Source organism: Somniosus microcephalus, chromosome 3, assembly GCF_052327205.1.
Source record: "Somniosus microcephalus isolate GS21.2 chromosome 3, FLI_Smic_1.0, whole genome shotgun sequence".
NCBI lineage: Eukaryota > Metazoa > Chordata > Chondrichthyes > Squaliformes > Somniosidae > Somniosus > Somniosus microcephalus.
This window is the reverse complement of record NC_140989.1, coordinates 170,616,834-170,630,835: the sequence shown is the minus strand read 5'-3', so window position 1 is coordinate 170,630,835 and position 14,002 is coordinate 170,616,834. Positions and strand designations below refer to the sequence as shown.

The 14,002-nt window shown below is 46.9% G+C and overlaps 1 protein-coding gene across 1 annotated transcript in view; it reads right to left on the bottom strand.

Annotated features, from left to right (window-relative positions):
- Positions 1-12,550, bottom strand: part of entpd6 (ectonucleoside triphosphate diphosphohydrolase 6) — a 78,597-nt gene extending 66,047 nt beyond the window's left edge. The window contains exons 1-2 of the mRNA XM_085981872.1: positions 12,276-12,550; positions 9,783-10,074 (exon numbers count right to left, since the gene is read on the bottom strand). Of these exons, the coding sequence (XP_085837998.1) occupies positions 9,783-10,002 (220 nt within the window). The 5' untranslated portion in view covers positions 10,003-10,074; positions 12,276-12,550. The remainder of the gene's footprint in view (positions 1-9,782; positions 10,075-12,275) is intronic.
- Positions 12,551-14,002: the final 1,452 nt, after the last annotated feature.

Genomic DNA, 14,002 nt, shown 5'->3' with positions numbered 1-14,002 from the left:
TTTCCCCTCACACAGTACATGGAATACCTTTTGAGCACTATTAGGGGAAACACTTAAAATGAGAAACACAGTTTTGGAACAAAATCATATGTAAATATGGCCGTACTATCCCTAAAGAATAGCCTTTAACAAAAAGCACAGTAGTTTTTGATTTAAATAAGCCATTGCATTTGAATAATCAAAACCATGATATACACACTGGGTGATAGTTTCCAGTATGTTTTTCCAAAACAGGCAAAACCAGGATTTCATTAAAGCAGCTGCTCGTGAAGTCTGCTGAACATTCTTAAGCAGCATCTTTAAAAAGTTACTGATTTGGCAAGTCAGTTTCAGAGGAACAACATATAAAAGGGATGCCAAGAGTTCAATTTCAGAAAATAATTGACGGATTACTGAACTCAGAATTAACATAGAATGATACAGCACAGAAGGAGGCCATGGCTGTTTCCACTTGTGGGGGAGACCAAAGTAGGGACCATAAATATAAGATAATCACCAATAGGATATTTAGGAGAAACCTCTTTACCCAAAGATGGCAAGAATGTGGAACTCACTACCACAAGGAGTACTAGAGGCAATTAGCATAGGCCCATTTAAGGGGAAGCTAGCTAAGCACATGAAAGGAATAGAGGGTTTTTGTTAATCGTTTATGGGATATGGGCATCACTGGCAAGGCCAACATTTATTGCCCATCCCTAATTGCCTTTGAGAAGGAGGTGGTGAGCCACCTTGAACCGCTGCAGTCCATGTGGTGAAGGTACTCCCACAGTGCTGTTAGGGAGGGATTTTGACCCAGCGATGATGAAGGAACGGCGATATATTTCGAAGTCAGGATGGTGTGTTACTTGGAGGGGAACTTGGAGGTGTTGGTGTTCCCATGCTCCTGCTGCCCATGTCCTTCTAGGTGGTAGAGGTGGGTTTGGGAGGTGCTGCCGAAGAAGCCTTGGCGAGTTGCTGCAGTGCATCTTGTGGATGATACACACTGCAGCCACGGTACGCTGGTGGTGGAGGGAGTGAATGTTTAAGGTGGCGGATGGGCTGTCAATTAAGTGGGCTGCTTTGTCCTGGATGGTGTCGAGCTTCTTGAGTGTTGTTGGAGCTGCACTCATCCAGGCAAGTGGAGATTATTCCATCACACTCCTGACTTGTGCCTGTAGATGGTGGAAAGACTTTGGGGAGTCAGGAGGTGAGACATTTGCCACAGAATACCCAGTCTCTGACCTGCTCTTGTAGCCACAGAATTTATGTGGCTGGTCCAGTTAAGTTTCTGGTCAATGGTGACCCCCAGGATGGTGGGGGATTTGGCAATGGCAATGCCGTTGAATGTCAAGGGGCAGTGATCAGGCTCTCTCTTGTTGGATATAGTCATTGGCTGGCACTTGTGTAGCGCGAATGTTATTTGCCACTTATCAGCCCAAGCCTGAATGTTATCCAGATCTTGCTGCATGCGGGCACAGGCTGCTTCATTATCTGAAGAATTGCGAATGGAACTGAACACTGTGCAATCATCAGCAAACATCCCCACTTCTGACCTTATGATGGAGGGAAGGTCATTGATGAAACAGCTGAAGATGGTTGGGCCTAGTACACGGCCCTGAGGAACTCCTGCAGCGATGTCCTGGGGCTGAGATGATTGGCCTCCAACAACCACAACCATCTTCCTTTGTGCTAGCTACAACTCCAGCCAGTGGAGAGTTTCTCCCCGATTCCCATTGACTTCAATTTCACTAGGTCTTCTTGATGCCACACTTGGTCAAATGCTGCCTTGATGTCAAGGGCAAGTCACTCTCACCTCACCTCTGGAATTCAGCTCTTTTGTCCATGTTTGGACCAAAGCTGTAACGAGGTCCGCAGCGGAGTCATCCTGGCAAAACCCAAACTGAGCATCGGTGAGCAGGTTATTGGTAAGTGCCGCTTGCTAGCACTGTTAACGAAACCTTCCATCACTTTGCTGATGATTGAGTGTACACTGATGGGGCGGTAATTGCCGGGTTGTATTTGTCCTGCTTTGTGTGGACAGGACATTCATGGCAAATTTTCCACATTGTTGGTAGATGCCAGTGTTGTAGCTATACTGGAACAGCTTGGCTAAAGGCGCGGCTAGTTCTGGAGCACAAATCTTCAGCACAATAGCCGGGATGTTGTCGGGGCCCATAGCCTTTGCTGTATCCAGTGCGCTCAGCCATTTCTTGACATCACGTGGAGTGAATCGAATTGGCTGAAGGCTGGCTTCTGTGATGGAGGGGACGTCAGGAGGAGGCGGAGATGGATCATCCACTCGGCACTTCTGGCTGAAGAATGCGGTGAACGCTTCAGCCTTGTCTTTGGCACTCACATGCTGGGCTCCGTCATCATTGAGGATGGGAATGTTCATAGAGCCTCCTCCTCCCATTAGTTGTTTAACTGTCCACCAACATTCACGACTGGATGTGGCAGGACTGCAGAGCTTTGATCTGATCGATTGGCTGTGGTATCACTTAACGCTGTCTATAGCATGCTGCTTCTGCTGTTTCACATGCATGTAGTCCTGTGTTGCAGCTTGCCCGGGTTGGCACCTCATTTTTAGGTACGCCTGGTGCTGCTCCTGGCATGCTCTTCTACACTCCTCATTGAATTAGGGTTGGTTCCCTGGCTTGATGGTAATAGTAGAGAGAGGTATACACCGGGCCATGAGGTTGCAGATTGTGGTGGAAGACAATTCTGCTGCTCCTGATGGCCCATAGCACCTCATGGATGTCCAGTTTTGAGATGGTAGATCTGTTCTGAATCTATCTATCTATGCTGATAGGGTTAGATGAAGAGGGTTGGGAGGAGGCTCGTGTGGAGCATAAACGCTGGCATAGACTAGTTGGGCCGAATTGTCTGTTTGTGTTCTGTAAATTCTATGTAATTTGGCCCATCATGCCTATGCCAGCTCTTTGAAAGAGCTGTCCAATTAGTCCCACTACCCTGCTCTTTCCCCACAGCCCTGCATAATTTTTCTTTTTCAACTGTACTGTACATCCAATTCTCTCTTCAATTTTACTATTGAATCAGTTTCCACCACCCTTTTAGGCAGTGCATTCCAGATCATAACTACTTTCTGCAGAAGAAACATTTCTCCTCATCTCCCCTGTGGTTCTTTTGCCAATTATCTTAAATCTTTGTCCTCTGGATACTGACCCTCCTGTCAGTGAAAACAGTTTCTCCTTATTTACTCTATCAAAACCCCTCATAATTTTAAACGCCTCTATTAAATCCCCCCTTAATCTGCTTCGCTCTAAGGAGAACAATCCCAGCTTCTCTAGTCTCTCCATATAACTGAAGTCCCTCATCCCTGGTACCATTCTAGTAAATCTCCTCTGCACACTCTCCAAGGCTTTGACATCCTTCTCAACAGTGTGGTGCGCAGAATTGGACACAATACTCCAGCTGAAGTCTCACCGGTGATTGAAAAGGTTTAACATAATTTCCTTGCTTTTGTACACTATGGGGTCGATTTTAGGTCAGGTGCGGGGAATTGGCGGGTTCCCCGAATTTAGTGATTCCGACACGATTGTAAATGGGTCTGTGAGATTGATGCAATTTTAACTCAATTGGTTTCCAGCGTGTGGGAAGCCTTGGCAATTGAGTATTTCCAGTCAGAAAGTCGCAGAATATGACATCATCATTGCTGCTGCTTCTAAGGTCCACAGCAAGCCTTGCTTCCTCTTCAGGCTCCCAAACTTCACCATTAAAATGGCACAGGAGCCTGCAGGAGGGCCAGATCTGCCCCAAATTTGATGAGGCTTCACTCCAGGCATTACTGGATGGTGCTAGGGCCCACAGGGAGGCACTGTTCCCTTCTTCAGGGGAGGAAGAGGCCTCCCAGTCAGACCAAGGCTGTGTGGCTACAGGTGGCAGGTCAAGTCAACTCCTTGGGGCTCACACGAAGAACGTGGTTGCATTGCAGGAAAAGAGAGCTCACAATAAAAGAGAACAAGTGAGGACAGGAGGAGGGCCACCATCAGTAGCCCACCTCACCCCCTGGGAGGAGGCGATCCTGGAGATTGTAGGACTGGAGGATGAGGCGCAAGTGGGGGACGGACAGACGGTGCATCACAGCAAGCTGGTGGCAGAATAGTTTTCCATCTCTCTCATTGACATTGCATGAGTCACTGATAATGATTTTGAAGCTATAACAGATGGACCTATGATCGTCTGCAATATGCAATGTGCATGTAACCTTGACCTCACATCTCCAACTCTTTCCTTCACTCCCCCACAGGACCATCGAGAGCCCCCGTCCCCACTGTCCAGGAGGAAGAGCCTGAGCTTCCAGACTCCTCAGAGGAATCTGCAACCTCCGAGGGTGCAGCGTCAGCAGAATTCAGCGCACCCAGCACCAGCGCAGACACACACACCTCGGTGGGACCTTCGGGACATAGAGTAGTGTCGTCACCTGGTGTATTACAGCTCACAAGTGAGCATCAGCAGATTGTGGAGACAGGGATAGCAATGGAGAGTCCTAGTCGGAGGGCGCAGGACTCTGCCAGCTCGGCTCAGCTGCATGTCGACCCTCTGCCTCTGGGTCCATCCATAAGATCAGCGGGGCTGGAACTCCAGGAACAGATGCAGGTGTCTCTGGCAGGTTTTGTCTCCAGGGTCGATGTGAGTGTGGAGCGAATGGAGGAGTCCATAGCGACCATGACCAGAGCCTTTGTGGAGTCATTGGCACATGAACACATCACCATGGAAAGGATGACAACCTCCATGGAGGAGATAAGTCACCAGGGTATGGAAAACATGGTGAGTGCTCATAATAGAATGACATTTCTTGAGGAGCGATGGGCATCTATTGAACAGAGAAACCAGACCTTCATGGAAGTCCTTCTGAGTAGGACTGCCAGTGCAGATACGGGTCCCCATGGCCCCCCTGATGTGCAGCAAGGTGCTCTCAAGCCACTTCCAAGCACTGGCCCCTTCTGGCCTGTGCAGCTTCAGGTGGGTGAGCAGCAGCTTGGTGCTCCTGTTGCTGCTGTTGTTGCTGGTGCCGCGGCTGGTCTTCTTCCTCATCTAATGCCCAGAAGGGAAGGAAATAAATGGCTCCCATGCTTCTGGTGTATGACTCCGTTGAGGAAGCGCTGAGTGAAGGTGGCGAGCGGGGTTTCCCAGGAGGTCACACTGGAGATGTGTGTGAGGCTCCAACCTTCCACAAGTGTGGTTAGGCCTGGTAAAAGTTGCCCCAGGCCTGAAACAACAAAGTCCTGCCACTTGCAAATGATGACTGATCAAATATCCTCTTTTATGTTGGACCTGCAGCTGATAGTCAGCAAGCCAATAGTGCTCACGCCAGGTTTCACAGGCGTGATCCCCATCAGGCGCGTTTTACGTGGGAAAAGGGTTAAACAGGCAAGGGCCTGTTAAAATGGGATTATAACGGCCAATTAGTGCTGTTTAAGGGCCCTAAAGACCAGTCCCGCCTGTTGCAGGCGGGACTGATTCGGGTCAATCAGACACACCTAGGTTAAAATGGCATGGAGGCGGGAACCAGGGCGGGGGGGGGGGGGTCCCGACCCCCAGGTTTTGCGATATTAACCCCCAGCCCGCCTCACGGCCCAATGAAAATCGAGGCCTATACCTTTGCTTCTAAAGCCAAGGATCAATACAAGAACATAAGAGCAGGAGTAGGCCAATCGGCCCCTCGAGCCTGCACCACCATTCAATAAGATCATGGCTGATCTGATCCTAACCTCAAATCTACTTTCACTCTCCATCCCACCCGAACCCATGTGATCTCCCGGGAGAGGCGAAAAACCAGGTAAAAAAACCCAATGTTCCAATTTGGGAGAAAAAATCTGGGAAATTCCTCTCCGACCCATCTAGGCGATCGAAACTCATCCAGGAGATCACTCTGTCCCTGTATTTCCTACAGTACTTACCTCCTGTAAAAGGTGATCTCCACCCCAGCCAGGAACAGGCCCAATTTACTCTTGAAGGACTCCTAGCTGGCAGCCTGTTCCCAAGGTCTCCACTAATCCCTGTGAATAGAACCATCTCCTGAAATCTAACACAGAATTAGAACACAAGTAGGAGCAGGACCAGGCTACACGGCCCCTGGGCCCGCTCCGCCACCCACAGGGCCATGACCGATCCGAACCTAGCCTCATGTCCGATTTCCTGCCCGCTCCCCGTAACCCCTAATTCCCCTTACTTCTAGGAAACTGTCTATTTCTGTTTTAAATTTATTTAATGATGTAGCTTCCACAGCTCTCCAGGGCAGCAAATTCCACCGACCTACCACCCTCTGAGTGAAGAAGTTTCTCATCTCAGTTTTGAAAGAGCAGCCCCTTATTCTAAGATTATGCCCCCTAGTTCTAGTTTCACCCATCATTGGGAACATCCTCACCGCATCCACCCGATCAAGCCCCTTCACAATCTTATGTTTCAATAAGATCGCCTCTCATTCTTCTGAACTCCAATGAGTAGAGTCCCAACCTACTCAACCTCTCCTCATATGTCAACCCCCTCATCCCTGGGATTAACCGAGTGAACCTTCTTTGTACTGCCTCAAGAGCAAGTATGTCTTTTCTTAAGTATGGACACCAAAACTGTATGCAGTATTCCAGGTGTGGTCTCACCAATACCTTGTACAACTGCAGCAATATCTCCCTGTTTTTATATTCCATCCCCCTAGCAATAAAAGCCAACATTCCATTGGCCTTCTTGATCACCTGCTGCACCTGCATACTAACTTTTTGTGTTTCGTGCACCAGGACCCCCAGATCCCTTTGTACTGCAGTACTTTCCAGTTTCTTGCCATTAAGATAATAACTTGCTCTACGATTTTTCCTGCCAAAGTGCATAACCTCACACTTTCCAGTATTGTATTCCATCTGCCAAATCTCTGCCCACTTACTTAGCCTGTCTATGTCCCTTTGCAGGTTTTTTATGTCCTCCTCACTCACTACTTTCCCTCCCATCTTTGTATCATCTGCAAACTTTGATATGTTACACTCGGTCCCTTCCTCCAAATCATTAATATAGATTGTAAAGAGTTGGGGTCCCAGCACTGACCCCTGCGGAACACCACTAGTTACTGATTGCCAGTCTGAGAATGAACCATTTATCCCAACTCTCTGCTTTCTATTAGATAGCCAATCCTCCACCCATGCCAGAATATTACCCCCAATCCCGTGATTTTTTATCTTGAGCAATAATCTTTTGTGTGGCACCTTGTCAAATGCCTTTTGGAAGTCTAAATACACTATGTCCACTGGTTCCCCTTTATCCACCCTGTATGTTACGTCCTCAAAGAACTCAAGCAAATTTGTCAAACATGACTTCCCCTTCGTAAAACCATGCTGACTTTGTCCTATTAAATTATGTTTATCCAAATGTCCCGTTACTGTCTCCTTAATAATCGACTCTAAAATTTTACCAACCACAGATGTTAGGTTAACTGGTCTATAGTTTCCAGCCTTCTGTCTATTACCCTTTTTAAATAAGGGTGTTACATTAGCAGTTTTCCAATCTGCCGGGACCTTTGCTGAGTCCAGGAAGTTTTGGAAAATTACCAATGCATCCACAATCCCTACCACCACTTCCCTCAAGACCCTAGGATGTAAGCCATCAGGTCCAGGGGATTTATCCGCCTTAAGTCCCATTATTTTACCGAGTACCACTTCCTTAGTGATTTTAATCGTATTTAGCTCCTCCCCCCCAGAGCCCCCTGTTTGCCCAGTGTTGGGATATTCTTAGTGTCCTCTACCGTAAAGACTGATACAAAATATTTGTTCAGCGTTTTTGCCATCTCCATGTTTCCCACCAATTTCCCGGTCTCATCCTCTAAGGGACCAACATTTACTTTAGCCACCCTTTTTCTTTTTATATAACTATAGAAACTCTTGCTATCTGTTTTTATATTTTTAGCTAATTTACTTTCATAATCTATTTTCACTTTCTTAATCAATCTTTTAGTTATTTTTTGCTGTCTTTTAAAGACTTCCCAATCTTCTATCCTCCCACTAGATTTGGCTATCTTATATGCCCTTGTTTTTAGTCGGATACTATCCTTTATTACTTTACTTAGCCACGGATGGCTGTCTTTTCTTTTACACCCTTTTTTCCTCAGTGGAATATATATTTTTTGAAAGTTGTAAAATAACTCCTTGAATGTACACCACTGATCATGTACCGTCTTACCCTTTAATCTATTTTCCCAGTCCACTCTAATCAATTCTGCTCTCATACCTTCATAGTCTCTTTTATTCAAGCTCAGTACGTTTGTTTGAGATCCAACCTTCTCACCCTCGAATTGAATATGGAATTCAACCATGTTATGGTCACTCGTTCCAAGCGGATCCTTTACTAGGACATTTTTTATTAATCCTGTCTCATTACACAGGACCAGATCTAAGGTTGCCTGCCCCCTGGTCAGTTCAGTTACATACTGCTCAAGAAACCCATCCCTAATACACTCAATGAACTGTTCCTCAAGGCTGCCCTGCCCAATTTGATTTGTCCAGTTAATATGAAAGTTAAAATCCCCCATAATTATAGCTGTTCCCTTATTACAAGCCCCAACTATTTCCTGATCAATACTCCGTCCAACAGAGTTGCAACTGTTAGGAGGCCTATAGACTATGCCCACTAGTGTTTTTTTCCCCTTATTATTCCTTATCTCCACCCAGACTGTTTCATTATCCTGATCCTTTGACCCAATATCATTTCTCTGTATTGCAGTGATTCCTTCCTTTATTAACATAGCCACCCCACCTCCCCTACCTTCCTGCCTGTCCTTCCTGATTGTTAAATACCCTCGTATGTTTAATTCCCAGTCATGGTCACCCTGCCGCCATGTTTCTGTAATGGCCACAAGATCGTACCCATATGTAGTTATTTGTGCCGTCAACTCGTCCATTTTGTTACGAATGCTACATGCATTCAGATAAACAACTTTCAAATATGTTTTGTGACACTTAGTTCCTGCTTTTTCCCCTTTTACTACTTTACCTTTTACTCCATACATTCTGTCCCTTCCTGACACTCTCTGGTTTTTAATTCCCCCACTGCTACCTAAGTCTATGACCTTCTCCGTTGTCATTTTTATTATTTGCTCTCTAGAAACCTCCCCCCCACTAATTAGTTTAAAGCCCTCTCTACAGCCCTAGTTATATGACTCGCCAGGATTCTAGTCCCAGCACTGGCCAGGTGAAGTCCGTCCCAACGGAACAGCTCTCTCCTGTCCCAGTACTGGTGCCAGTGTCCCAGGAAGCAAAACCCATTTCTCCCACACCAGTCTTTGAGCCACGCATTTAACTCTCTAATTTTATTTATCCTAGCCAAATTCGCTTGTGGCTCAGGTAATAATCCAGAGATTATTACTCTTGAGGTTCTGTTTTTTTAATTTAACCCCTAGCTGCTCATACTCCTTTAACAGAACCCTCTTCCTTGTTCTATCTACATCGTTGGTACCAACATGGACCACGACAACTGGATCCTCCCCCTCCCACTCCAAGTTTCTCTCCAGCCCATATGCTTTTATTAAACAGCCTTATCAATTTGTACTGCCACCTTTAAAGATTTGTGTATGTGAATCCACAGGTCTCTCTGTTCTGGTACCTCCTATAAAATTGTACTATTTGCATTCTTGCAAAGTTCTTGATCAAAGTGACAAAACACAAAGACCATGCAGACATATAGCATCATTACCGTAAACTGCAGTTCCTCATTGCAGTGACAAGTATTAAAGGAGGGATTATGTTTCTTAGTATCCACAATATCCATATCTTATCTCAAAATAACTGGAAACGAAAACCTACCGTTTGGCATCTGGGTAAACTTAAAGACATGGATGCGTGTCCCAGTGCTGCCAGCATCAAACATAATTCCGTAGAAGCCTTGAGGAGCAGGCTGGTCGAGTGCTGCCTGCACAGTGAATCCAAGTCCATTTTGTATTCTTTGAAAAGGTTTCTTTTGATACATGTATATGAATATGCATATGAAAAGGACAAACACATATGCAATTTTTGGTACCTTCATGGTTCCCAATAGTTAAATACATATTTTCTTTGCTGCAGATTCATGCATGGTATGCACAACTCAGGATAGAATCTGTAATAAAAGTCAGTTTAAACAATTAACTCGTTTCACATATATAGAAAAGACTTAATTTCTCAAATTGGAAAGTAGAATTTATTTTTTTAATAACAAGATACAGTGCATCTTTGCAAATTTCTTCATCAAGGTAACAAAAATTAAAGCCCAAAGACAATGCAGCTTGAGATACATAGTCCCAGACAGTCAGTGCTGGACCACACATGAACAGCAATGTGAACCAAGTTAAGCCGTAGAAGTATGTGCTGCAGTGCGGAGACAAAACAATACAACTGACCAAAATGTTTCTGTGGGAACCAGACCTGCCGTCCTTACCTGGTCCAGCCTAAGTGACTCCAGTCCCACATCAAAATGGTTGACTCTTAACGGCCCTCTGAAGTGGCATGACAAGTCACTCAGTTGCATAAGGGAAACTCGGGATGGGCAATTAATGTCAGCCTTGCCAGCGATGGCCACATCTCAAGAATGAATAAAGAATAAAAAAGAGTTGGCCCTGCACAGGCAAAACTGATGAGGCATGTCCCATGGTGTACTCAGCACTGGCCAAGTGGTAGTGAGTGGGAATGCCCAATTTTTGTTGATTAGTATCTTGAAGAAATTCCTAATCTATTTAAAATACCTAGTTGGTGTAGGACAAAATTATACGGCATATTTAACAGACAACCTAAAGATTTAACATTACCATCTTAGCTGTTGGTAGCACTCTCACCTCAAGAGTCAGAAAGTTGTGGGTTCAAGTCCCACTGCAGAGACCTGAGCACTAAATCTAAGCTGAAACTCTGGTGTAGTACTGAGGGAGTGCTGCACTGTCGGAGGTGCCATCTTTCTGATGACACGTTCCCCCAAACAGAAAATTGATAATGACCAGGTAATCTGTTTTCATGATGTTGGTTGAGAGATCAATATTGACCAAGAACTCCCCTGCTCTTCTTTGATAGCGTCATGGAATCCTTTACGTCCACCCGAGAGGGGAGACGGGGCTGCGGTTTAACGTCTCATCTGAAAGACGGCACCTCCTACAGTGGAGATCTTCCTTTCAGTACTGCACTGGAGTGTCAGCCTAGATTATGTGCTCAAGTCTCTGGAATGGGACTTGAACCCACAACCTTCTGACTCAGAGGCGAGAGTGTTACCACTAAGCCAAGGCTGACATAATAGTTGCAAAGACAGAAGATTATGCACAGAACTACAGTATAGTAGAATTATACTAATGGATTTCCCATTCATGGTGAGTCAGAGAATACATAACAATATTAGCACAATGACATAGTGCATGTTCTATTACAATAGAAGAGGTTTTAAACTAAGCAGTAATACTTAAAAAAAAATCCAACATGGAATTGGGGCAATAATGTGAATAAGTAATACAGAACTCTACTGGGAGGGACAACATCTAGAGAATGGGAAGCAGCTTAACATGGAGCATGAAAAACATCTGCATAAACAAGGCTATGGTGTGATTTATAGTAGATAACTGTATGACTACAGTTCAGGTGTAATTTGTAACCTCTGTAGTATGTTGCCAATGGTTTCCTTTTTATTTAAAAAATCGAATTGAAACGTTACATCATTCAACAGTGTTATTGCATTCCAAAAAATAGTGATGGTAAAAAGTATCCAAGAAATAGAACAGAACTCCTGACTATTTAGTAGTTATTTGGGGTCTCTGAGGCCCAGCATTCCTATGAATGGCTCCACAGTCAGTTCCTTAAGTGACCGAAGCAGCTGTAAGCTGCTGTGGCAGTTTGAATACCCAAATATTTTTTGCAAACAAAATGGTCAGGAATTGAGGATGATTCAAACGATGCAGAATAAAATCCACTCCCTGGCAACTTTACTTCTGAATAAAATCTCCTCTGATGACATTTAGGATTAGGGTTAAGGCGAGGAACTCGGGTTAGGGTGAGGGTCTAGGGTTAAGGTGCAGTTAGGGTGAGGAATTAGGGTTAAGGTGAAGGTCTAGGGTCAAGGCGAGGAATTTGCATTAAGGTGGGGATCTAAGATACAGCGGGGGGCAGGCTCTGGGGGTACCCCTAGAGTGAATGTATTCCGGGGAGACTTTGGAAGGGGGTGAATGTGGAGGGCGGGGGCGGTTATATTGGTGACATGGCCACCAATCAGCGGCAGCCGAACTCCCCACAGTCACCTACTTGTATTTATTAAATCAAAAAACACACACACGGACTTTTACAACCTACCGTCGCAGCGTCGTCAGTCGCTCGGGTTCACGCAATTCCCCCAGCGCGGCAACAGCGACACTCCGCACCGCCCGACGTCACCCTAACTCGCTCGTGCCCGTCACGCTTCCGACAGCTCAGCGAACGCGCCCGAACCCGTGCTCCCGACAGCTCTGCGAACGCGCCCGAACCCGCGCTCCCGACAGCTCAGCGACCGCGCTCCTCCCCCGCGCTCCCGACAGCTCAGCGAACGCGCGCTCCTCCCCCGCGCATGCATCCCCACCGACTCGCTGCAGACATCACAGCGCGCGCGATGGACCGCAACGGTTTGAATATTTAAAATGACCACCTCTTGTGTCACGACGCTTGTGTCATGGTGTTTGAACGAAATGCATTGATATGAACACATTTAACATTGACCTAATAGGCAATCAGTGCCTCCTTCCCCCCCCCCCCCCCCCCACCTCGAGTTATTCCAGTTAAAATGGTTTTGTTGCTGGGTGATGTTGTAGGAACGGAGGTTCCTATCTGAATAAGGTATTCCACTCGATGAATCAAATCAACAGGTTTTAATGAACAACGAAGTCAACAGGGAAACTACAGGAGAAACGGTACACAGGTCTAATCAGCTTGCTGGGCACTCGACGACTACTGGAAGATTCTGGAAGCTGACGTCATGGCGTTCTTCGCGCCACTGGTGGTCACGTGATCGGCGTCATGACGTGGAGTGCAGGAAAACACAATACCGTACAGTTACCAGGCAGTTTAAAGGTGCAGTCCGCGGCTGCACTACACTGTAGTTAAAGGAATTATTACTAATTGTTCTGAGACCCTTGGTGGCTCCGCCACAGGCGCCCTCCCAGAATCCACTTTAATGGACATTGTCAACCGAGTAGGAGGTTTAATGGTCCTGGCTGAACGGCGACGAAACTCAGGCAGCGGAAACGGGGCGATAGTAGAAGAACCAGTGCCGGATTGCGGCAGAAGCGGCGTCTCGGGCGAGGCGGAAACGGTAGTCAGAGGTGCAGGCGCGTCTGAGACCGAATCGGGCTGTTCGACGGTGGGCTGGTGCACGGCTGGTCTGGCGGCCAACGGCGGTCGGCCGCGGCGAGGCGGTTGGGCAGCCACGACAGGCTCACTCCGATCTAGGTGGGCTGGTTTGAGCCGGTCGATAGAGATGGTATCGGACTTCCCACCGACTTCGACTGTGAAAAACTTTTCCCCTGATGAGATGACACGAAAAGGTCCGGTATACGGCGGCTTGAGCGGGTCTCTGTGACCGTCCTGTCTAATAAAGACATAGTCCGAACTCATGAGCTCTGTCGGGACATGAGGCCTCTGCAGGTCATGCTGCGAGGTTGGGATGGGCAGGAAATTCCTAGCCGCCTCCTGATGTAGCAGGAGCTGTTGAGCTGCAGACCATGGTTCGGTGTGTGGAGGGAGAAAGTCACCTGGCACTCTGAGTGTCTGGCCATAAACCAGCTCAGCCGATGAAGACTGAAGATCCTCCTTTGGGGCTGTCCGGAGGCCCAGCATCACCCATGGGAGCCTGTCCACCCAGTTGGGTCCCCTCAAGCTGGCACGGAGGGACGCTTTGAGAGACCGATGGAACCTTTCGCACAGACCATTCGCCTGCGGATGGTACGCGGTGGTACGGTGCAGCTTGGTACCCAGGCCTTGTGCCACTGCGTTCCACAGCTCTGATGTGAATTGCGGTCCGAGGAGATGTCCGATGGCACCCCGAACCT